The sequence below is a fragment of the Watersipora subatra genome, chromosome 1, assembly GCF_963576615.1.
Source record: "Watersipora subatra chromosome 1, tzWatSuba1.1, whole genome shotgun sequence".
NCBI lineage: Eukaryota > Metazoa > Bryozoa > Gymnolaemata > Cheilostomatida > Watersiporidae > Watersipora > Watersipora subatra.
Window position 1 is genome coordinate 10,455,520 of NC_088708.1, and position 23,187 is coordinate 10,478,706.

The window sequence follows — 23,187 nt, forward strand, 5'->3', positions numbered from 1 at the left end:
TTAGTACAGTTTTTGTTTCCTATGTTGCCTTTATTTAATTATTCAAGACACATCTGATCAACTGCGTTGTCTCAGGGAAGTACCATGCCACATAAAACTCATTGAGTTGTCCGCTCTTTGGTTATTTTCGAAGGACAGTGAAGGCGATGGACGCATCAATAGAGGAACAAGTATACAAGTTGCAATATTTCATGGTAAACAGTCGGTAAAATTACGGTATCAAAAAGGCGATTAAAAACGTCGAAACTTGTAACGAGTGTTAGGCTATAATCTTGACAATAGCCTTGCAGGCAAGATAAGTAATAACGTTGTTATTTGTAAAGCGCTAACAATGGAGCTAAAATAAGAGCAAATATTTATAGGAGGACGAAAGCATGACTTCATTAGCTAAATTTTGTTGCCGTGTAGCATCTTTGCCGGCGACGCGTACCGGCAAACAAAGGGAGTTATACTATGGATTGTAAGTTTTTACAATTTTATCGTGTTCATTCGAGTCGCGCTTAAAATTCATCTAATGTGTGAAACTGCTCCAAGGGTCTTGATAACAATAAATTTAGTTATATTATTCCGGTTTTACTCAATGTTAAATCACCTATGAAAATATATTGTTACCTTGATACTATTTTAGTTTAAACGTTTATTAAATAAAACAAAAATAGCTTTCTGTTCGCAGGTTTGTAATCGGAATACTTGACCAACAAAATAGGTTTTGTTCATGGGTAACACGCGCGTTGCGAAAGACAGCGGCGGCCCTTCGCAATGCGCATAGTATTATCGATGTTGTTATTACGTAACGCCTAGGCTTTTAATCGTTATCTCTCAACTTCTTTGCATTTTCAAGTTTTTGAACGTGTGAACTACTGGTGCAATTAAAAGTTGACATATTTGAATAATAAGTCATAGCTGCATTCCTTTCCGTGTGCATAAAAATTGACAGGCGTTCTGAATTAGTTCTTTAATCGTCACAACTCAATGGCGCTGGAATACATAGTGAGATTTTCACTCCTGTTACCTGTACCGATTACAATAATTTATCTTGTTTTACTTTATCCCAAAAGTTTCTCTGACCGTCTTTTGTTTTATAGTTTATCCAAGTTTTTGTGGCCGTAGGGCTTCAAATCAACAGGGCATGCAGCCCTGTTGATTTGAACAGCTAGGAAAATATTGATTCTAAATTAGCTGGCTGGCATCTAGTTCAATCCTGCTGAGCTACCATTTGATCCAAACCTACTGCGTCAACGTTTGGTCTCAGTCTTCAAGGCCAGTGTTTGGTTGAAGTCAGCTGGGCTAAAGCTAAGTCTAATTCACCTGGAATTCATTCAGACGAAACAAGTTTTGCAAATTTTCATAAACTGTAATGTGCTAGCATGAGGACGTTTTGAAAATGTTTAGTTCAAATATTCACTTCCATAATAAGTGGAGGCCCTAAATATGTGGAGTCAAAAGCACAGGTGTCCTTTAGTGGGATATTGCCAAGGCTGAGCCGTAGGCTACACACACACACAAACAGCAAAGGTCCACGTAATTATGAGCAAGAACAAAAGTATCCATCCAAATATCTCACCAATCCGATGAGCAGCGCACACAAAAACTAAACCAATCGACAGGACCACCCATCATGTCAAAATATTCCAAGCTTCAAGGCATGTTTTGTACAACTCACCTTATGGTTTCTCAAAACTTGTCTCTAAGTCCCTATTAATTTGAGACTGTCTGATTGCTGTTTTCTACATGGTCGCTGCTTGCCTAGCGTCCTGCTTCAACACCTCAGTAACTATCGCGGCATCCCTGATTGCTCCGGAACTTTTCCCTGATAGTTACTGAGGGTTGAAGCAGGATGCTAGGCTAGGCAAGCAGCGACCATGTAAAAAACAGCAATCGAACAGTCTCTAATTAATAGGGACTTAGGGACAAGTTTTGAGAAACCATAAGGTGAGTTGTACAAGACATGACTTGAAACTTGGAATATTTTGACATGATGGATGGTCCCGTCGATCGGGTTAGTTTTTGTGAGTGCTGCTCATCTGATTGGTGAGATATTTGTATGGATACTTTTGTTTTTGCTCATAACTATGTGGACCTTTGTTGTTTTTGTGTGTGTGTAGACTACGGCTAGGCCTCGGCATTATTCCACTAAAGGACACCTGTGGTCAAAAGTAAAAGAAAGTCAACACAAATAAAAAGAAAATTTAGACAAATGGAGAGCAAGATGAATGAATGATGGTGGCAGATAGCTTCATTTGTCATCTTGAAGGTATTCTCCATCAATGTGACCTTTGATATACTTTTGTTACCTTCGACCGATGAGGTCTAAAGTTGACAAATGTTATGATGCTTTCAAAGGAGTGGCTTAGAAATTAGCCCTACTATACAGAGACAGCTAAAGGACAAGACGAATGAAAGCTGCAAGAAATGGACATAGTACCTACAGAGTAAAATATGTAAACTAGTAGTTGAAATGCGGTAGTAAGAGTAAATGATATGAATCTGAACACTTTTATAAAGTTGCAGCCTTGATTCTGAAGATGCATATTTAGTGCACATAAAAGCAGTGTTTTGCAAACAAATGTCAGTTTGATGATACTATGGCCTTCAGTAAAGGAAGTCTTGTCTTATTTATTATTTGATATTTTACTTGGTTGTAGAATATAATATTCTTATAAAGTGAGTGCTCTATGTTTAAAAAAGGAGTCTAGGTTCTGGTTGGTTCCAAAGACAAGAAAGTACAATTGAAAGAAACACTGCAGTTATAATTAGTGTTGCACTGATAAATTATAGCAATAATGGTTGATAGCAACGAGAATGAGAAAAATTTTATTCTTGTGATCTTCTTTAAAGATAGAAAAAGAAAGACTTACTATTCAGAGAAACCAAACGAGAAGAGACGTAATTATTCAGTTGTCATTTCATCATATCATTTGTTCCATTTTGAGTTGTACTATTGACAATTTTACATTGAACTGTAAAATGCAGTCAAACCTTGATATATGAAGTTAATCCATTTCAACATTTGCTTTATATGCCCATCACAAGTTGAAGCAAATGTTCTTCTAAAGATAAACTGCACTGTGTTTAGATCGTTCCACAGCTCAAAAACTTAATGCATTTAAAGTAATTATGCATAGTATTAAGACAATGCATAGTATTAAGACAATGCAGCAGATAAAATTATGTCGCAAACTAAATTTATAAAATTAACGTATATGTGAAATATTAGATCAACAAATTCATAATCAAAAATTATTTTTTTGTCACATTATAGATTAACTGACAGCATTTTCAAATTACATTAAATGTGAACTACATAACCATGTTTCGCGGAGTAAAGATCTTTTACTAGAAGCGATCGAAGAAGATGCAAGTGAAAGGCATATTTTATCTGCCTCAAAATGTTTTAGTTTTATTTAATAGCATAACTGAGGGATTCACCTTTGCACTGATTATTCTATATGTAAAGTTTTTAACATGCCAGCCGTTCAAACCTTTCCTTCAACATTGGTCCAAAACAATAACGTGCAAGTCTTATACGTCATCAAATGGTTGGTCAAGTCTGTAGTTGCTTTTCTAACTGTGGCTAAGTATGCATATTCATTTTAGCCAACTACAAGAAATGAATGCTTCAAATGGCATGAATTTTGAAGATTTTACATAAAACCTTTTGTTTGACAACATGGTGTTAGTTGAAAGGTTTATTTAGCATATTTGGGAAAAGTATTGTTTCCGAATCGCATTGGTTTCCTGACTAATCGAGAAAGCTGTATTAGCTGGCTGTCTTAAACCAGACTTCAGTGAAAAGCACTTGGACATCTTTTCTTAAAGGTTGACTTGCAACAAAATTCACATTAAAGTTATTTGGTATCAAAAGATTCACCATGTCTTACTCTGTTGTGTTGTAAGTGCCAAATATGTGGAAATGTGATTACAAGCTCTTAAAAGCTCAAAAACGAAAAGCCGCCGTAGATTGGAATCTCTTTATTTCGATGACGTAGTCACGAAATTTGGTTATTGTCTTGTCACGTATGTTCTCACGTGAATTGAAAGGCCAATACAAAGCTCAATACAAAACTTATCGTAGTACTAGTTTATGACAAACACTTCGGGTTTTTCCGAAGACCCCGTATCAAATATAGATGCTCGCTACTTTACAGTTTTGTTTCGGCCTGGTCTAATCGGCAAGTTGTAATCTGATCATGTGACCAAATACTTCGCAAATAATTTCTGCAGCACTTTTCGATTATCACAAGTGACTAACAAGCTCGTCATGATTATTAGACAATGATATGTGCTCCTTCAAGCTAAGGCTAAAAAATTAAACAAATTTTTACGGTAAGTTATAAGATATCACTGCTAAAAGTGACAGCATTACGATGACGATAAAATAGATGCGTAAGAACAATAGACATAGTTTTATTGAATGCGTGAAGTATATTTGTGAAAATATTTCGACGAATAAGGTTGCAAGAAAGTGTAAACAGAAACCATCTCTCACAACTACATCCCATTTGAGCCGTCTTGGAAAGGGAATCCAAACTACGGCGGTCTCGTGTGGCTGCGATTTTCTGTTCGTTTTTTAGCTTCTAAGAGCTTGTAATCACCTTTCCACATATTTTGCACCTACAACACAACAAAGTAAGACATGGTGAATCTTTTCATATCAAATAACTGTAATGTGAATTTTGTTGCAAGTCAACCTTTAAACACCTGGCACTCTCTGTCAAGTTGTTTTTAACACTATCTAGATGGGTTCTAATCAGACAAATACATAAACCAGAGATAGTACAAACTCCAAAAAACTGCACCACCAGATGTTAAAATATCTGTCATTACAAGTCAAAGTAAATTACAAATATGATCAGTCATATCTAATTTTTATGCTGTTTCAATCATCTATCAGCTGAATTAAAAAAGCCAATGGACTGGATGTGTCCCATAGGCTTTAGTTTTCCCACTCTAGTTCTGGAGCATATGGGTCAGTGTACCGGTCATTAAGTTTAGGAATGAAAAGTTGGTTTGTCATACTATTGTAAATTTTAGACCGTTCAAAAAAGGCAAATGTATATTTCTTCAACCAAGATATTTATGCTCAAGTGCGTCTCCGAATGATGCTAAAGAACCGCCTGTCGAGCAATCAGAGTCGGACCAATCAACTGCAGCAGATGATCGGCTCACTGAACTCTCACAGAGTAATGACAAGCTCACTGCACAAGTGAAGGAAGTAGAAGTTAGTCAATAGTTTTTTTTGTCAATTTCAGACATAGATGGCTTCAGCTAATCTGTTTATCCTTTTGCTGCCAAAGGAAATTAAAATTGCTTTAAGAAGCATCAGTTCGTTTTATTGAAAATCAAACAAGTAACTACTTTGAACTGCTTAAAATACTTGTAGCCTTTTAATATGTATTTATTCATAAATATTGGTAAATTATAATTTTCCATCCCAGATATGAAATAGCACACCCATTATCTTGTTGAAAAATGTATTTCACCTCATGAGTATTTTACAAAAACCGCTGCAACTCAAATAGGTTTCCGAAATCACATGAACGCGATCAAAATTCATTACAAGCTTGAGCAACGAATTAAAACAACTGTGTTCGTTGAAGCCTTTGTTTGTAAGTTTGATGTTAAGAAACATTGGAACATGTAAATGGCTTCTGCTAAACAGCAACATCCTTTGTCACATTTATGGTGACCTATGTTTATAAAAAGAAATTGACATGCTAAATTTCCTAGGCCCTCATTTTGTGTATAGATGTAACGGACGAGTATAACTAGAGTGGCTCAGAGCCTGGTCACGTGACGGGGGAATTTTCTGTTTTTGTCCAATATTTAATATCTCATGCCAAATCTTACCAATTTTTTCGAGATTTGTATTTTTTTCATACATTTCTCTATTTTTCTATACATTTTCCAAATACCTCCCTGTGTACAATAATCTTATGCAAGATTCTGCAACTATTTATGCACATTTTTGCATAATATCTTATCTTATATTTAACAGTATTGGGTTATTAGTAGTGGGTTATTGCAATATTGCTGTGATAGAATATATCATTGTGGCCAGTGTCTAATATTAATCATGATACATGATTAAATGTAATTGGGCATGTGCAAGACATGTGACAAAAACAAAAAATTCCCTCGTCAAGTGACCAGGTTCTAAGCCACTCCATTTATACTTGTCCAGATGTAACATTTAAACTATTCCTAACTTTATGGTATTAGTTTTAGCCATAACTGAACGATTTAAATGGAAGTCGATGCGGCATTTTCTGGATGTTAAAACTGATGCAAGAGTAGCTAGCCCAACAATTCGTTTATATCTATAAAAAAAACATTCCAAGAAGATAAAAGATAAGATTCTAGAGTTATGTCAAGGAAGGTGCTGTTTTAGTTTAATATTGACCTCGGTGTTGCAAAACATTCATCAAAATGTTACATTTGTTTTTATTTGACCAAATACTACTAACATAGTGTGCCAACAAGGTACGTATAGTATGTTCCAAAATGGAGTTCTGAGATTTTCAATTTATGCTGACATGCAATGCATCATGGCTATGATCAAGTCAGAAAACTAATCTAACTTCTTTGTGCACACTGTGGTTGCATTAAGATGGCAGGGGTAGTTCTTGGCTTTGAGTGCTGGCCAATTATTTCGGTGAACAGAGAGTTCATTTTAATGCCCATCATTATCAACAATGTCTGAAAGCCGAAGTTTTCTGTACTATACAGTTGGAAAAAACCTTAACGGGCACCTACTAACATCACATTAATGTGAAACAAAGTCATCAAGACAATTTTTTATTCAAATGTAAAACAAATCGAGCTAAGAGCAAAGTGCTAGTCTTATATCTTGAAAAAATGAACACAAATGCTTTATCTGCTTCCATTAAATGCTTTATTCAAAAGATTGCACAGTAAATATCCTTGGAAATAGATGTGAACAAATCAATTATAAACAATCTTCGTAAGTTATGTACTTGAACAACATGCTCAGATCACATATTTTATGCTGATGGCTTAGGACACAGTTTTAATTTTCAGGAGAGAGCTGAGACTTGGATGCGTACAACCTGAATATATATGAGTTTAATTCGATGGAGATCTTCATCATAGATTTTAGGAAGGATTTTTGCCTATTTTGACAGCAAAATTTTGCAACGTGTGTCGGTTTTACACAATTTTGTGACTGGTTTTAGTGTAAGTTGAGTGATGAGGGGGGATAAAATTTCAAATAAGAATGAGTGAAGGAGTGAATTCTCAACGCTTTTCGTAGAAACAAGTGATGCATATGACGCTGAATAATACTGATTCTTTTGCAGGAAAAATACATCAGAGCTTTAGCAGAAACGGAAAATGTGCGGCAACGAATGAAAAAGCAGGTTGGCATATATGCTAATTTATGGATTTTGCCCTGCAAATATGAGCCAATATTGATGTTAAAGCAGCTTATTGTATGCATCACGAAGTTAGGTTTTTATTTGACAGGTCGATGATGCCAAACAGTTTGGAATACAACAATTTTGCAAAGATCTTCTTACGGTAGCTGACACACTCAGGCTAGCCACTGACAAGATTCCAGTAGAACAATTGGAAAATTCGGTTGTAAAAAACATGCATGATGGCTTGAAATTAACAGAGTCACAGCTTTTGCAAGTCTTCAATAAACATGGCGTCGATCGTTGTGACCCAGAAGGAGAACGCTTTGATCCGAATCTTCATGAAGCAGTATTTCAGCAACCATTACCAGAAAAAGAGCCAGGAACAATTTTTGTGGTTACTAAGCCAGGTTATACGCTAAATAACAGAGTTCTTCGACCTGCACTGGTAGGAGTTGTCAAAGGCCCATGATAGCAAAAGGCCCTAATCAATATTGTGGTTGTTTTATGGTGTAAATGATTCATGGATTTTCTAATTCTCATTTCCCACACGTTCGTTGATAATGGTTTACTCCAACATGTATATGTAGTCTCATTTATCATTAACAGATATAATGTTTATCTACAAAGGATAATCTTATATTTACAATACAGACGTAAAACCATACAAGTATGATTATTGCTAAATCTAAAAACCATAACTGTTATGCATAGCAATACGAAACGCATGACATAAATTACCATTCTTAAAATCTTGGGAACTGTGGCAGATAGGTGAAACTACCACGATCAAGTTTAGGCTGTAAATCCATGAATTCTTCTCTTTTACGCTGTTTTGAAGCTGGCCTTTGTAGAAATTCGACATTACGTACACTACCGAAAAAATCTGTAACCAACACCTTGCTGGGGTCTCTAATAAATAGATCGGTTCTGGTAACGACTGTTGAGCGGCACTTGCTTTTTGGGCACGTTTGAAAAAACTGTGCTAAGGTTTTTTGACTTTGTGAAGTAACACTTTCCAGAAACTCTAGTGCATAGTATGTGAAACGATCGATAACATACACTCCAATAGCAGGGTCAATGTGGTGGCTTAAAGAATCTTCTCCTACTTTGCTAGATGCAATGCCAATTAAATTTGGTGAATAAAACTTTTGAAACATTGACGAAGCTTGGCATGTATCAATAATAAATAACAGTTCATGGTAACGCAGCTTTTCGTGCATTTGGCCAAAGGCATCTGCTAGTTCATCACTGGATATTTCTTCAGAATCTTGAAATTTCAGAAAACCGTCTCCTCCATGGCCACTCATGTAAACTAACACATTGCTTCTTTCATCTGTCAATAATCTCTTTGATCTAGGCGTTGTTTCTGGCAGTCGACCAGTGAGTACTCTGATAAAGTTTTCAACGGTAACTTCGTATCCTCGGTAATCTACTTCCACATCGTCTCCGTAAACATTAATAGCTTCGTTTTTGTTGTTGAAAACTGTTGCAGCGTGCGGATTCCTAGGATTACATGCCATGTCATCAGCAAGCATCAAAATTATCTGACTATCTGGAATTCCTAGTCGTTTGACGCTTCGGTAAAACGACAGTGCGTTGGCAACATGTCTGTAATTGAACCAATACCTCGAAGTGTCCACAATTACTGCCCAGTTGTTAGTGTGATTGCTTTTAAAAAAATGACTTGCTCCCTCTGTTGAAGTATGCGCAGTCGAAAGAGCGATAAGACAAGACAGTAATAATATAAATGAGAATATGCGGGTTAACGGTATCATTTTGCCTTTTGCTTCATCAACGGTTTTGCAGATAATATTATGCACCCAAACTACATAGATGATATTATGGATACTATTCGCCCAAACTGTGACAACTCTGGAGGAGATAACTCTGATGGAAAGACTATTACACCTAAGCGTTGGGTGCTATGGCGAATATTAATATATTGGCGAGTTGTATAAGAGCTAAACATCCAGAATAGATTATTACACCGCGAATTGATCTTAATTATTGTTTACGGGAAATATAAAATCCCAAATGCTCTCCGCAAACATCACAGCAGACGGTTAGTCGGTTATTAGTTAGTCGCCAACAGGTAATTGTGATACTGTTGAAATAAACTACTAGTGTTTTATTATAATTAAAATATTTCTAACATTTTTTATTTAGAAAAAAATAAATTACAATCAAAATACTAATTTACATAAACCGTATAGCCGATTAGTAGATACATTTTTACCAAGCTCGTAAGTGGCAACCAATAAACAAGAATGTTAGCTCAACATCTTAGTACTTCAAAGTTTTTCATTATTGCACATTACCGTTTTTGTTTTATATAGATTTTGAATAATTCACGCAAAGCATATGACACTGTTGTTTCTTTTCGTTTAGAGTAAACACAACTTTTTCATAGTTTTCTTTTCAATATATGTACGTTTGTATTAGGGTGACAAAAGTTTTGCTTGACCAGACTATAGAGCAGATAGGATCCGTGCTGAAATTCTTAGATCAATATTGTGCAATTTTTACTGCATTTATTGGAATCTACGTTCAATAGTTTATAGTATCAGTGAACTGCACGTCGTTGGTCTGAATTGTACAAGTTACAATATTTGTAAATAATGATTTGACAACCATGAGGTGAAAGTTCGAATTTCGCTCGCTAATCAACGTTGTGGCATGGACATAATCTTTAAAAATCAGTTTGGATTTTTTTCCTACGTTACTTCTAATGTTTTATATTCAGTTTATTTAATTTTTTATTGTTCTAGCAGTGTAGTTTTATACAGATAAATTCATGATAGCTCAGACCACATGCGAACGTCTCGACCAGCAAACTAATAGTAAATCACTGTTGCTTCTTTAAATGCTAGTGCAGAAAACAAATGATGACAAAAAAAGTTAATTGCTTATAGATTAGTATCAGAAGTAGCACAAAGTATTACTGCTTTTGCTATACCGTGTTGCCTATCTTAGCTATTTATTCATAAGCTATATATTGTGTTTGCTCAGAAGAACAATGTTTAACTTGAAGCCTTGAAGCTGTTTGTTTTTATTGTGTTTTGACTAGCGAATGTTAGAAGAGCTCACGTGACTATATGAACTTTGCTGTGTGGTGCTGTACATGAACTGCTTAGAGCTTGCAAACTGTTAGACTGCAAGCACATGTGATGAGACATTTAGGATTTATCATGAATATCCTATGTAGAAATACCATGGAAGGATTAATTCACAATGTGAAAATAGCAGCAATACCATCATTTAAAGTCATTCTTATTCAAATTTATTTGCGATGGCTTACACATGTTTAGAGGATGGATCATAATCACCTACCCCTAGTAGAAAAAAGTCCAATCAGCGTAGGTCTAGATTGAGATTTACAGACACTATCAAAAGTAATGTAAAGAAAGTGTATATGGACTTTACTGAATGGCAAAAAGATGTCTGCATCATGTGCATTTGGAGAGAAGAATTATTTCAACCTACGGCGTTTTCATGATGGCGGCGATTAACTGTTTGTTTTTGAGCTTTTAAGAGCTTGTAATCACATTTCCACATATTTTGCACTTACAACACAGCAGAGTAAAACATGGTGAATCTTATGATACCAAATAACTGTAATGTGAATTTTGTTGCAAGTCAACCTTTAAAGACACTCTTGAGATCTATAGAATGGCAAAAATTGGTATTTTGAAATCAAAAACAACTCATGAAAATATCATGCATATATCAAAAAAATCAGAATTACTCTAAATCTCTTAATTTCAATAGAGAAATGCCTATACTGACATTGTCTGATGAGTCACAGTGGATGTTCAAAACCGAACATAAAATGGTTGTTTTGGTTAACCAATAGAAAGATTGGGCAATATTAAAAATTTGATGGTAATATTTGGTCAATTTTAAAAATTCATTTTCACTTTGAGTGTATTTTATATCAATTTGAAAATACTTTGAATATTCATGAAAGTAGCTACATTTTTGAACAATACATACTAATCTAAAAAAGTGAATGCATAGAGCAGCTGCAATCATTAAACTGCTGGCAGCTGGTTTCACAAAGGAATGCTTTGCCGTTTGTTTGCCAATTTACCTTCTCTTGAGTAGTTACTAGAACAAATATACATTAGTTGTTCAATATGGCACACTTCACAATCACGCATATGTAGAGATATGCATGAAAGTAGTCTGGGCAAAATCAGATGGCTTTAAGGATGTTATTGGTTTCAATGATTTTTATTAGACTAGAATTACTTACATGAGACATTGTTTAGCTATCTCTGTACGCTGGCCAAAAACCAACGACTTCACAGCATTGGGGCAAAATCATTGATTATACTTTTGGCTCTGCCATTTCAAAGCTATATAGCCGCCAGAACTCATAAAACACAGTGTAAAGCAGTTTACAATCTGAGCCAACAATGAACTTATATACAAATTAAATTGATACAAAAATTTGACTCTGTTAAAAAGGCCAATATTCGACACTATAGACATGTTTCTTTCCAGCGCTTTAAAGAGGTTGCTAAACAGTAGATCTGCTGACAGGCAGTTCAGCTAACAACACAAATGCTTGTAAAAAAATCTCTAATATTTGTATTATTATTTTCAAATTGCAAAGTAAGAGAGGCTCTTGTGTTGTTTGTTATGCAATTGTGAGTTTTGGACATTCAAAGTTAATGTATTAACCCTCTTCAAAGATCACACAAAACTTTGTTTTTAAAATTGTAAATAAATAACTTTAACATTTCTAGTTTAAAAAAAAGTACTGATTCTGAAGATGCTGTGTTGAAGTAGATAAGTGTACTGCTAGCTTCCTGACTGTCAACAAGAGAGATAAATAAGTATCTCAATAAGTAATAAGTATGTCAATAAGTAAGTCGATAAGTATCAGCCAGAGTAATACTAGAGATTGAGAATAAGTCTTGATTTATCCTTAGGATCTCATATTCACAAACACACCTCTATGTAACACAATTAAACTCTTGGTTGGTTATTAGGATCCAATGCTCACAAACGCATCTCTATGTAACACAATTAAAGTCTTGGTTGATTATTAGGATCCAATACTCACAAACACATCTCTATGTAGCATAATTGGTTTGCTCATTCATTCCTTTGCTTTTTAAGGCACCTACAGCAGTGGGAATAAAAAGTGTTTTTGACATCTAATCATACAAAACCTGACATTATATAACTTGTTTTTAGTTTGATAGACATGTAATAGGTGCCATTAACAATTATTTTATGAAACTTTTAATCCGCTGGTGGAACTGAGTAAATGCTTTGTTTCCTTGCTAGATAAACCAGTTGTCAACAAGTATCTAGCTATACATATTGTACTCCGAGTATACAAAATATTGTCAGAAGAATCGCATCTATTTCATCATTCACACTAATGGATGTGGTGATGTGACATTGGTTAACTAAAAGTCATGCAAGAGAGCAAAAGACTTCAACGCGTTGTTTTTTAGTGCTTTGCATGTTTTGTTTTACAGGATTGCTAGATATGCTATAAACTTCAAATAAAACCAGCGTAACACAAACTACTGACTAACCATGTATAAATAAATAGAGCAATTAGGATTATGGTAACCTTCTAGTAATCTGATACAGAACACAAACTCAATGTTGTACAGCCAAGGTTAACTATACACAATCACAGACCATCATTTGATGAGCTAGTTGATCATAAACTTAGGTAGTTATCAACTCTCAGTTGATAACTAAGTGAACGACCAATCATTACAATAGATAGTATTTAGACTTTTTTGAATAGCCAATTTACATTCTTTTGTTTAACCATTGAAAGCTCATGTCTAAACTCAGTTGTAATGGATTTTCCTTCTCACCCACTATTTATCGCATTTTTATTTTTGCCCGCCGCAATCGTGTTATTTTTATTATTGTAGGTCACTAAGGAGTCTGAGCTAGTCATAAAGCGTTATAAAACTCACCATGCTCAAGCTTAAAATACTGGTGGTTGGACCTTGTGAGGTGAATATTGTAGAGATAAACTTTTTGTTTTGTGTACTTGTACCAACATCATTCACTATTTCGTGACACCAAAATACTACGTCCACCATTGTATGCTTCAGTTTGTGCACTTTCTGTTATTATAACATTCAATTCACTATCCTAACTCCTCCGCAAAACTAGTAGATTACCAACTTTTAAAACATATATCTTCAACTCACTTAATACTTGCTGATTTTGTTTTTTTTATTGTTCTGCATCTGGTATGTAATGAAAAACATTTTGTTGATTAATGCCAATAGAAAGTTATACATACATGCTGTTACAAACCATAACTGTTTATTCTACTAGATACATAACCATCTCTAATATGTACATAGCACTCTGCACTAATATGTAAGTGAATAGGCAGCTCCTTTGTCTAGAAACTTATGTAGATAAGAGTGTGTTATTAGTGTAAGTTTACAGTGTAGTATGTCTAAAATGACTCTGAACTGAAAAGAGTAAGTCTGAAGGTTTAACAGCCATATAAAGTCTTATTATTTACTCATCCATATTGTTGAGTGGTGTAGAAGAGATGCTCGAGGCATCAGGAGACTGCATATTTATACAAGTGAATACAACACCTTTTATTATATAGTATTTACTCGAATGAACATGGGACAGATCACTATCCTCCTGCACTCATTACCAAAAATAAGCAAATGATTTTGTTTCAAGAGATTTTTGTTTACAAGGCGATCACCTATTTCTAGGGAGTGATCTTGTAATTCCTTTGTTGTATGAGATGGAACCACGAAACACTATAGCATGATTCATCCATTAGTGGATGACCGTTAGTCTCATTGCAATTTCACCAAGGTCAATAACAATATAACTTCTAAACATATTTTATTGCAAATTTTTTATCTTAATATCCAATGGCTAGTTCAGTCAAAGTCCGTCAACTCTACAACATCTATGATAGTTGATAGGCAGTTCAGTCATGAGTTTGGAGTCAGTCAGAGTCTGTCAACTCTACAACATCTATGATAGTTGATAGGCAGTTCAGTCATGAGTTTGGAGTCAGTCAGAGTCTGTCAACTCTACAACATCTATGATAGTTGATAGGCAGTTCAGTCATGAGTTCGGAGTCAGTCAGAGTCTGTGAAGATGATCTCCTTACACGCACACCTGGACAAGTATACAGCAGACCAAAAGCAAACACAAGCTCTTTCTCTGGCGCTCATTTTACTATTGTTGTATTTGATGTCATGAACGAATTGGTTTAACTTTTGCTGTTTTAGGTTGGTAAAACCTTTTTCTCTAATTTTGTTGCTGATCAAAGTGAAAACACTATGGGAGATTACCGTCCAACCAAGGGTGTAAGGTTCGTTATTTGCTTGTTTGCATACACCATATCTATGGCTCAAATAAAAATGTTGTGCTTGTGTGACTTTTTGCCTGAATGCTGCTTGTTTAGTACACGCCTATATATTCTTTGGTTGCGAGGATAGCATAGCCAGTTTACCACATGGATTAGTTTTTTACATGCATTCAAAAGTGAAAGTAATATTTTCCATATCCAATCGACAAAATTAGTGTGTCTCCATGGCTGGAATGTTGCCGCTTAACTTTCTAGTTGTGCTTCCAATGATTTATTGCATCTCTGTAGGATTCTAGAATTTGAATGTGGAGATGTGAGGTTAAAAGGTCGCTCTGGTGGTGTTGAAGTAGAACTCTGGGATTGCAGCGGTGACCATAAGTAAGTCAACCATTTGCATACTTTATATTTTGGATATTACTACTGGCCTAGTTATTTCCTTGTTCCAGCTTAATTGAATCTGTGATGGAGGTGCATGATATCGTGAGATTGTTCATGTTCTCATGCATGATGGAAAGTCACTCATTTTCAAATTTGCTTCATAGACGACCAAGGAATAGTACTAAATTAAATTTAACAGTTTTGTAGGTCATTTTATGTAACATAATATACCATCTTATGTAGATTATTTTGCAAAATCACTTATAATTTTGGCAGATAAAATGTAATATTTACTATAATAAGAGCCGTGTTTGTCTGTCTGTCCAAAGCCACATTAAGAGCAATAGGAAAAAAGGATTGCACCGCACAGTAATCGAACCAGGCTATTCGGATTTCCAAGGCTCTACTAACTGTGTCACTCAACCACCTTTCCACCTTTAAGAATGATTGTGCACATAGTTATTACACCTGATGATCTCTCACGGCACGCAGGACACCAGCATACTAGTAGCATATAAAAGGAATTATTGTTATCATATTTGAGCTCCGACTGAATCAAAGTTAGAGTTGTCAGCCCTGTGCTGATTCAACTTAACACCATTATCTATTCTCATTGGCAGATACGAAGGTTGCTGGGCGGCAATGGCTAAGGATGCTAGTGGAATTGTCTTTATTTACAATCCTGACCAGCCAAGTCAAGAGAAAGATCTAGAATCATGGTAAGCAAAAGTGAATAGCAACATAATGATTTACAATGTACATGGCTACTAGCATTGTCACTTTAATTCCTGAATATCTTAAGAAAAATCTGGTTATGTAAGCCCTTACTTCATGTGATGTAGCTACTGATGGATAACATTGCATTAGATCTAGCAGTTTGGTGTTTGATCAGAGTGTCTGTACTATGCTCGTATTTCATTGGCTGATTCTTGTAGCGAAGGGCAGACTTTTTCAATTTGAATTGTTTTGGGAAACAGTAAACGGAATATTGCTGTAGTAAATTATTGGAACCTGACTATTTCATCTATATATCATCATGAGGAAAACATCACCATATATGGTTAGCCTGTGTAACCGCTATTGCACCCCTTTTTCTGAACGTTAATATACTGAAACATCCTTGTATAGCCAGCCCTCTATCGCTTATGTCTGTACTAGTTTATCACTATGAAGCAGTCGAGTTGTCTTGTTGCCTAGGTTCAGCTACCTGATTCCAACAACCGGTGTGAAACCAGCTCATACCATTGCAGTCGCTCATGCTAAGCCAGGCTTTACATCTGTCGTACGAATAAAATTGCGTAAGCAATGATGTTGGTCTTTTTTTTTCTTTCAAGCTTCCTATGATTTGAGACGGTAGCCTTGACTCGTGTGTATGATTTGCTTTAGTGCAAGTAGTAGTGGCTATTATCTTATGTCTTATTTCTTGCGCGAGTGCGGCCACTTTGGTTTTCATTCAATCACAGATTTCTGATTATTAGTTTATGACCTCATGCGGTAGTGACCTGAGACAGAAAAACCATCATCTTAGGATGTATACATTTCGCATATAAAATACACTTTATAAAATTAAAACCTCTGTATGGTGACAGGCATCATTATACATAGAGAAGGGCCCAGCTCTGCACTTAGTCAGCTGTTGGAATCACTTAGTCAGCTGCTCCTATCAAAATTAAACATTCCTTAAAAACGTTTTTTTCTATTGATTGCTTGCATGGCTTCACTTTACAGTCAAACCTCTTCATGCAAATATTTTGACATGCGATGTTAATTTTGAGCAAATATTTGTCTTTACATACCATCTCATTTCCAACAAACAACATTCAAATTCTCTCAAAGCATTGCGTATTGTGTGTAGAAGTAAATGCCCGAGAAGTTAAACATGAAATTTAAACATTAAAATAATAAAAATATGTAAATTAAGTCATTTAAAATATATACAGTATAGTGTAAGTTACAGTAAGTTATGCTGCGTATTTCTACTTCTTGGTCTTCTATCAAGCTCCGCATTGCAAAGCCTACAGTTCTGTTCACAAGTTTTTAAGCCAAGTAATAATAAAAATATTTTTATTATAAAAACTTTTTTATTATTGATAATTTCAATAATTCAATAATTAATTTATTATTTTAATTCAGGTTTAACATGTAATTTAGGTTGTGCATTTGTTTTAACTTTATATTTATTTACTTGAAGTGTTTACTGTCATGTTTTTGGCTCTAGAATAACGTTATAAAATACAATCCGTTCTCATATGAATATTTGCTTCAACATACAAAGCAAACATTGGAACGAATTAACTTTATGTATCCAAATTTGACTATATATTTGATTATTCGATAGAAAGTTTTGTTACGGCACCATCAGTCAATTGCATCCTTTAGGGAGATCATTATAAAAGTTGTTTATATAAATCTTGGGGACATTTCTAGTCCTGCACATGCTTGCATTAAGCACTTATTGCTTGAATGATTGTGGTTCCCATGAACCAAACTTTTTTACCAAACATGGTGTACAGCACTCTGTACACCATGTAGAGCGTGGAGCCCTTGATTGTCCATCTAATCAGTAGCTAGGGTTCAGCGGTGGCGCTTCTCTTTCATATCATTATTAGTTGAGTGTGCTTTCTCTGCACACAGGCACACATATTTTACTGGCGCGTCTAAGGTGAAAAGCAGTCAGTGTGTATTGGCCGCGAGGTCACTCAGCAATCCTAGCAGCAGTCAAGGTCAATCTTATCTCCGTGAGTAGAGTGGTTTCTTTCTATAAGTTATTTTTTCTTTTTCTTGCTTTGTAGTTTTCTGTTCACTTTTCTAGTTTTGTGTCATTTGTGTTGGAAACAATTCATGTTTGATTCCTGTTATAACATGGATAGTCTGTTGGTGTATGAATGACCTTGAAGATGACAAAACAACCGCTTTACTGCAAGCTTTCTGGGTGTTTGTATCTTTACTAAAAATATCTCAAGCTATTTTAATCTATTTATTTGCAACGCTGACTATAGAATACAATCTAAATTTGTTTTTGTCAAAGATAATAGAAAAATGCCGTCTGGGTGTTTTGCTCTTGCTTCAGAATAGATGAAGTGTGAGTGAAGCGGAAGGTTGTGTGTTGGATGATTCTGTGGCGACATGAAATCAAAACTTTTGATTACTTTTTAAGAGTCCAGGGTACTTTCGCATAGTCCCTAGATCAATGAAACAATAATCATATACATGCTGCCAGCGTACCCAGCTGCATGAGGAACTTAAAAATGTACTTCTGGCAAAGTTATTTTCATTTTTCAACTGGCAGTTGCAGCCACACCCCGAAACTACTGGTAACACACTGATATGTACCTCGATGTTACCGCTGTATGCATACCAACTGTAAAAACTAGGAATGCTTGTTGCTAGCCATCAAAAGTTTTATATACAAGTGTATCACGCGTACGTTTTTGCAAGCTCTCAATTACTGCTATAATTCTGTACAGCAATGCTAGCCTTGGATATTTCGTTTCTGTAGCTAATACGATGTATATTTAGCTCCAGTTTTCTCCAAGATGACCAGCATTAAATCTAACATCGATGGAGAGCCCGAAGCCGTAAAACAGGATTTCAACCGCTTCTTAGAGAATGTTGGCAATGCTATGTCAGAGAAGAACGAACAGGAAGAATTGAATATCGTCAGAGAATCTTAGTCTCGGTGAAGCTTTCTGTCGGAGACCTTATTATACGATCTGTGCTGAGTTCAACCTACCAATAGTCACTGATGTTCTGGCTCAAATACTATACATTGATGTCAGTAGTATATTACCTATTCAGACTCTCCTATGGTCCCAACTCGTCAACTAAGTGTGCTATATGTTCATAACATGCCGTCAGGTTAAAGTATTATATTATTTAGCCAAGTATTAGTCAATTCTTTAAAATTCTATAAGTAATTGATATTTTATTAAAACAGCATTTGTGTCAGGAATGCAATACTATTTCTATTGTAGTATACTGAAATTTTTATCCATTTGAATGTAAGTTGGAGTTATATTGTCAAAGAGTTTGACAACTTTAATAAACCAGTGACTTATCAAACACATTGTAGAGACTATTTGATGGTTTCTAATGACAGTTAGCTGAAGGAAAATATTGAGTATCAACTTGTCTAGTTTCAGCATCAGAGCTGCGGGTGAATATCTAATTCGCTGTGAAAGAAGCTAATTATTAATTTTATTTGGCAGCAGCAATCTAAAGCGTGTTTGTATTTGTGAATTAGACATTGCTGAACAAGCTCCCCTTTTACTGTAGCTAATTTTCTAGACACAGTTAAACCCTAAGTTCCATGCTGGGCATGCATAGATGTGGTTATTTCTTTTCATTCATGAGATTTAATAGACACATGTCTTTAATCAGTAGTTCTAACAGGATCTGTAACTAGTCATGCATGATAGGATTATATAAGGAAAGAGAGAGACTATGCACGGCAGCTGACATGCACGACAGCTGACATGCACTCACCCAAGTTCAGGTTATCAGCCTCGTTATATTTTGACATTTAGAGGAGTGACCTCAGCTGTAAACAACCTAAAACTGGTAGATCACACGGGATTCTCTAAACAGTTCTCATCTATCAAATGAAACCACCATAGTATTCCCAGAGTCAATGTCATGGGATTTTGACAGAATTCTGACTGAGGCATGACTACTGACTGAGGCATGCTACTGACTGAGGCATGACTACTGACTGAGGCATGCTACTGACTGAGGCATGACTACTGACTGAGGCATGCTACTGACTGAGGCATGCTACTGACTGAGGCATGCTACTGACTGAGGCATGACTACTTGGAAATCTTCCCAAAAATAATAATAATAATATTACTAATATTAAATTTATGTTCAAATGAAGGTGGAGTCGACAATAGACAGCGAAACATATACAGGAGTGACTCTCCCATGTTTCGTATATGTAGAGCTGAAATTTGTCTAACGTATTGTCATTTTATTGTGGTTATTCTTCATCTACCGACAGGTTTGTGTAGAGTTTCAACATGCGCTTTTTTGCACCCTTTGATGATACAAGTGGGACAATTGGCAATAGAGCGTTTTAGAAAATGAAAAACCAAAGTTACTTCTTGTACATCTGAATATCTGGATGAACTGTATACACATTTCTCAAGATTCGCTGTTAAGAAATTAATGACAAACCTCAAAGATAAGATTGTGCATATACCAGAGTATTATGTTCGTTAGCATAGCTTCCTAACTTGAATAAACACGCTATCAGTCTAAAGTGTCATCATGTAGCTCCATAACAATGGTTAGTCATCAGTTCATTCTTCACAAGTTTACATACTGCTTATATACACCTCAGATCTTTCACACCTACGTGACTCATTCTTTCTTTTGTTTAAAGTCACCAAAATGCATGCGGAATAAGACAACTTCAAGTTCCTTGTTCCTTCGAAGTTCCTTCAAGTTGCGTGTATGTAATGACCATGAATGTAAGAGCGTTAGGCTAGCATCTACTTCACAATGATAACACATTTATATAGGTCACGGGTCACCTGCTGGCACGTGCTTGTGACACTCTGAGGAAAAGTCAAAAGAAGCTCAAAGTTCATCAGCTGTTGTTAAAATCATTCCAGCAATTGCTGCTAACTTGACGTCTTGTGATTGTATTACAACACACTTAGGTTATTCAATGTATTCCTATCGTTGCTGTGACAATTTTGTTATAATCCTAATGACTGGTTTATATTACTAATTGTGCACTTTTTTCATCATGCCTGACACAAACCGCTAACTATGCACCAAAGTGGTTTATCTGGTCAAAAAAATTATTGTTTGAATATTTTAAATTTAATTTCAGTTTGAAATTCAATACAAATATTAGAGTTTGCTAATTTATACAATGTTGGAGTTTTGTTTCCAGCCTCTTTGGTGCATCAATAGTGTAATCGACATTTACATTCCAATCTACTAACATTCAATAATTAGTAGATTTTTGAATAATACCAAACATGCTTTATTGAACAACTTAGCCATTAGGGTATGATGTTATAAAACAATTAATAGATTTAGAAAAAAGATGCTTGCTTAACTTTGACTTATATTTAAATAGAATGAACTTAAATATGATACCATCTGTGAACCATCATCACAATCATCTGTGAATTTAGAGATTCTGTTAAAATTAACGATAAATAACATCAAGGTACTAGTGACAACTCCTGCTTACTGCCACCGTTACTTAGAAAAAATTCTTATTCTGATGTCATATTTAGCTATTATCTAACAAATATTTTTTAAGCTGGTTATAAAATAGAATTTGCAGATAATTGACTCTCAAGATGGTGACACTTTCAAAAAGTTCGTGTCAATACTGAAGCAAATTAGACGACCTACATGTGAAAGCCTAATGACAACCATACACTAATAATATACTGATGAAAGTGTCTAGGAACGACCTGAGCAGAGTCAGTCAATAACTTATGCTATCTTCTGCAAAGATTGTTTTATGTGGTCATCTTGTCATCTACTGTCAGCGCTGACTATAGAACTTCATTTTACTAGTCATCAGTTGTCATTTTGTGGGGCGACAATTCTACTAATCAGCAATGAATACACTATAATGAGTACAGCTCAAAACCCGTTTGTTGTAATTAATTCCTGATATCACTAGCCATAAAGCTAATGGCAAACGGCTAGCCAACAAGATTAATCATAACTCATCCTATGCTGTTCAATTTTATTTACAGTGTAGGAATATCTTAAAGTGCTTAAGGTTAGACAAGCAAGTTTGGTTCATAACTGGCAGCCAAAACCTTTGTGAAAGAGTACATGTATTGGTAAGTTTAATGAAAAGATTTCAGTTTTATCACGATAATTCAATATACATGTATAAATGAATTACAGAAGATAATATCTCAACTCACAGCTACACGCAGTTAAACCAATTTTATGTTAAGATAAAGAAACATCATCAGAACTCAATTTTGCCTATTCAGAAACATGGTCCTTTTAAGATAGCACAGATATTCAACTGTATCATCATTTAAAAACATTAATTCCTCATCTGAAGTGTTGGAGTAGTAGGAATGCATGCGGTGGCAACGGATTTAAGTGTTCTTTAGTTTCAGAAACCTGGGTCAAGCGTATGAGGTTTGTAGAAATAGTTACAGGTTATAAAAAAAGGCTAGTTAGCTAAAGACCAATCATCCTAGAGCTATCCTTTTTGTTACTTACTGCTGGTTTTACATTGTAAGTAAAAACCGTTTAAAATTAGTTTTGGCTATACTTGCCCATAATAGATTGTACAAGATTTTGCCCATTGGTACAAGATTTGTACAAGATCGTTCTTTGTGTAAAAAACCAATAAAAACATGTCCAGCATAGCCGCATCACCATTCTTTAAGTACATAACTGTTTCACAAACATTAATGTTTATTGTAATTCGCTTGTTCGTTCCATCGTGAGAAAGCCGTATTTTTGGCATTCTCTAGCTAGCGGCAGCAAGCTGTTTATGAATTTTATTTAGGTAATGTCACTTAAGTTTTTATCCTATTAGTGCCACCACTTCTAAGCAGTCTAAAATGCTTTTATCATAATTTCTAAAGTTAACTATACAAACTCACATGTTTGTTTTCTAAAATACACTGTTTTGTTTACAGCTTTATTAACTATTTTTAATTACAAATTTATAAAATAACCTGTATGCTAGCAGCAGCCATACTGATGCAAAGTAGGACTTTGGTAGGCTATCAGGTTTTTTATGTTTTTTGATTTTTAATAACTGCACCCAAATGCAAGCAATAATGATGAAATTCTTTACAGGAAACTAAAAAAATGGGTAAAAACTCAATAAAGCAGTCAATTATTTTTATTGTAAGCAGACTTTACAAACCACTTACTCAACTTAGAGAACAAAATGAACAGAGTATACAATACATGCATTTTCATTTTAGGTGTAAATGTGAATAGGAGTTTTCTTCTCAAAATATTTATCACGTCTTTTTGTATCGCCTTTTGTTACTTGGAAGCTAAATAGTTAACCTTCACCTTAAATGATCGAAGACACTTGGAACTGTGGTTATATAAAATTGCCTGCGGATGAGACTTGAG

At 35.1% G+C, this 23,187-nt stretch overlaps 3 protein-coding genes across 5 annotated transcripts; 2 read left to right on the forward strand and 1 right to left on the reverse strand.

Annotated features, from left to right (window-relative positions):
• Positions 1-341: 341 nt before the first annotated feature.
• Positions 342-7,859, forward strand: LOC137386047 (grpE protein homolog 1, mitochondrial-like). Its single transcript, XM_068072702.1, has 4 exons — positions 342-460; positions 5,035-5,221; positions 7,320-7,379; positions 7,486-7,859. Exons 1-4 carry the CDS (start codon positions 375-377, stop codon positions 7,846-7,848), a joined length of 696 nt encoding a protein of 231 aa, XP_067928803.1. The 5' UTR covers positions 342-374; the 3' UTR covers positions 7,849-7,859.
• A 257-nt stretch (positions 7,860-8,116) lies between these two features.
• Positions 8,117-9,175, reverse strand: LOC137386046 (GPI-anchor transamidase-like). The gene has a single exon (XM_068072701.1). It carries the CDS (start codon positions 9,152-9,154, stop codon positions 8,123-8,125), a length of 1,032 nt encoding a protein of 343 aa, XP_067928802.1. The 5' UTR covers positions 9,155-9,175; the 3' UTR covers positions 8,117-8,122.
• A 3,877-nt stretch (positions 9,176-13,052) lies between these two features.
• On the forward strand, positions 13,053-19,160 carry LOC137408216 (intraflagellar transport protein 22 homolog). 3 transcript variants are annotated; one of them, XM_068094644.1, is made up of 7 exons: positions 13,053-13,077; positions 13,289-13,373; positions 14,639-14,721; positions 15,007-15,096; positions 15,717-15,815; positions 17,731-17,834; positions 18,616-19,160. In XM_068094644.1, the coding sequence occupies exons 2-7, from the start codon at positions 13,335-13,337 to the stop codon at positions 18,768-18,770; spliced, it is 570 nt and encodes a 189-aa protein (XP_067950745.1). In that variant the 5' UTR covers positions 13,053-13,077; positions 13,289-13,334; the 3' UTR covers positions 18,771-19,160. The 3 variants fall into 3 exon arrangements, with proteins under 3 accessions (XP_067950745.1, XP_067950755.1, XP_067950736.1); XM_068094654.1 differs by lacking the exons at positions 13,053-13,077; positions 17,731-17,834 and adding an exon at positions 16,294-16,394 and having other exon boundaries at positions 13,266-13,373; XM_068094635.1 differs by lacking the exon at positions 13,053-13,077 and having other exon boundaries at positions 13,266-13,373.
• Positions 19,161-23,187: the final 4,027 nt, after the last annotated feature.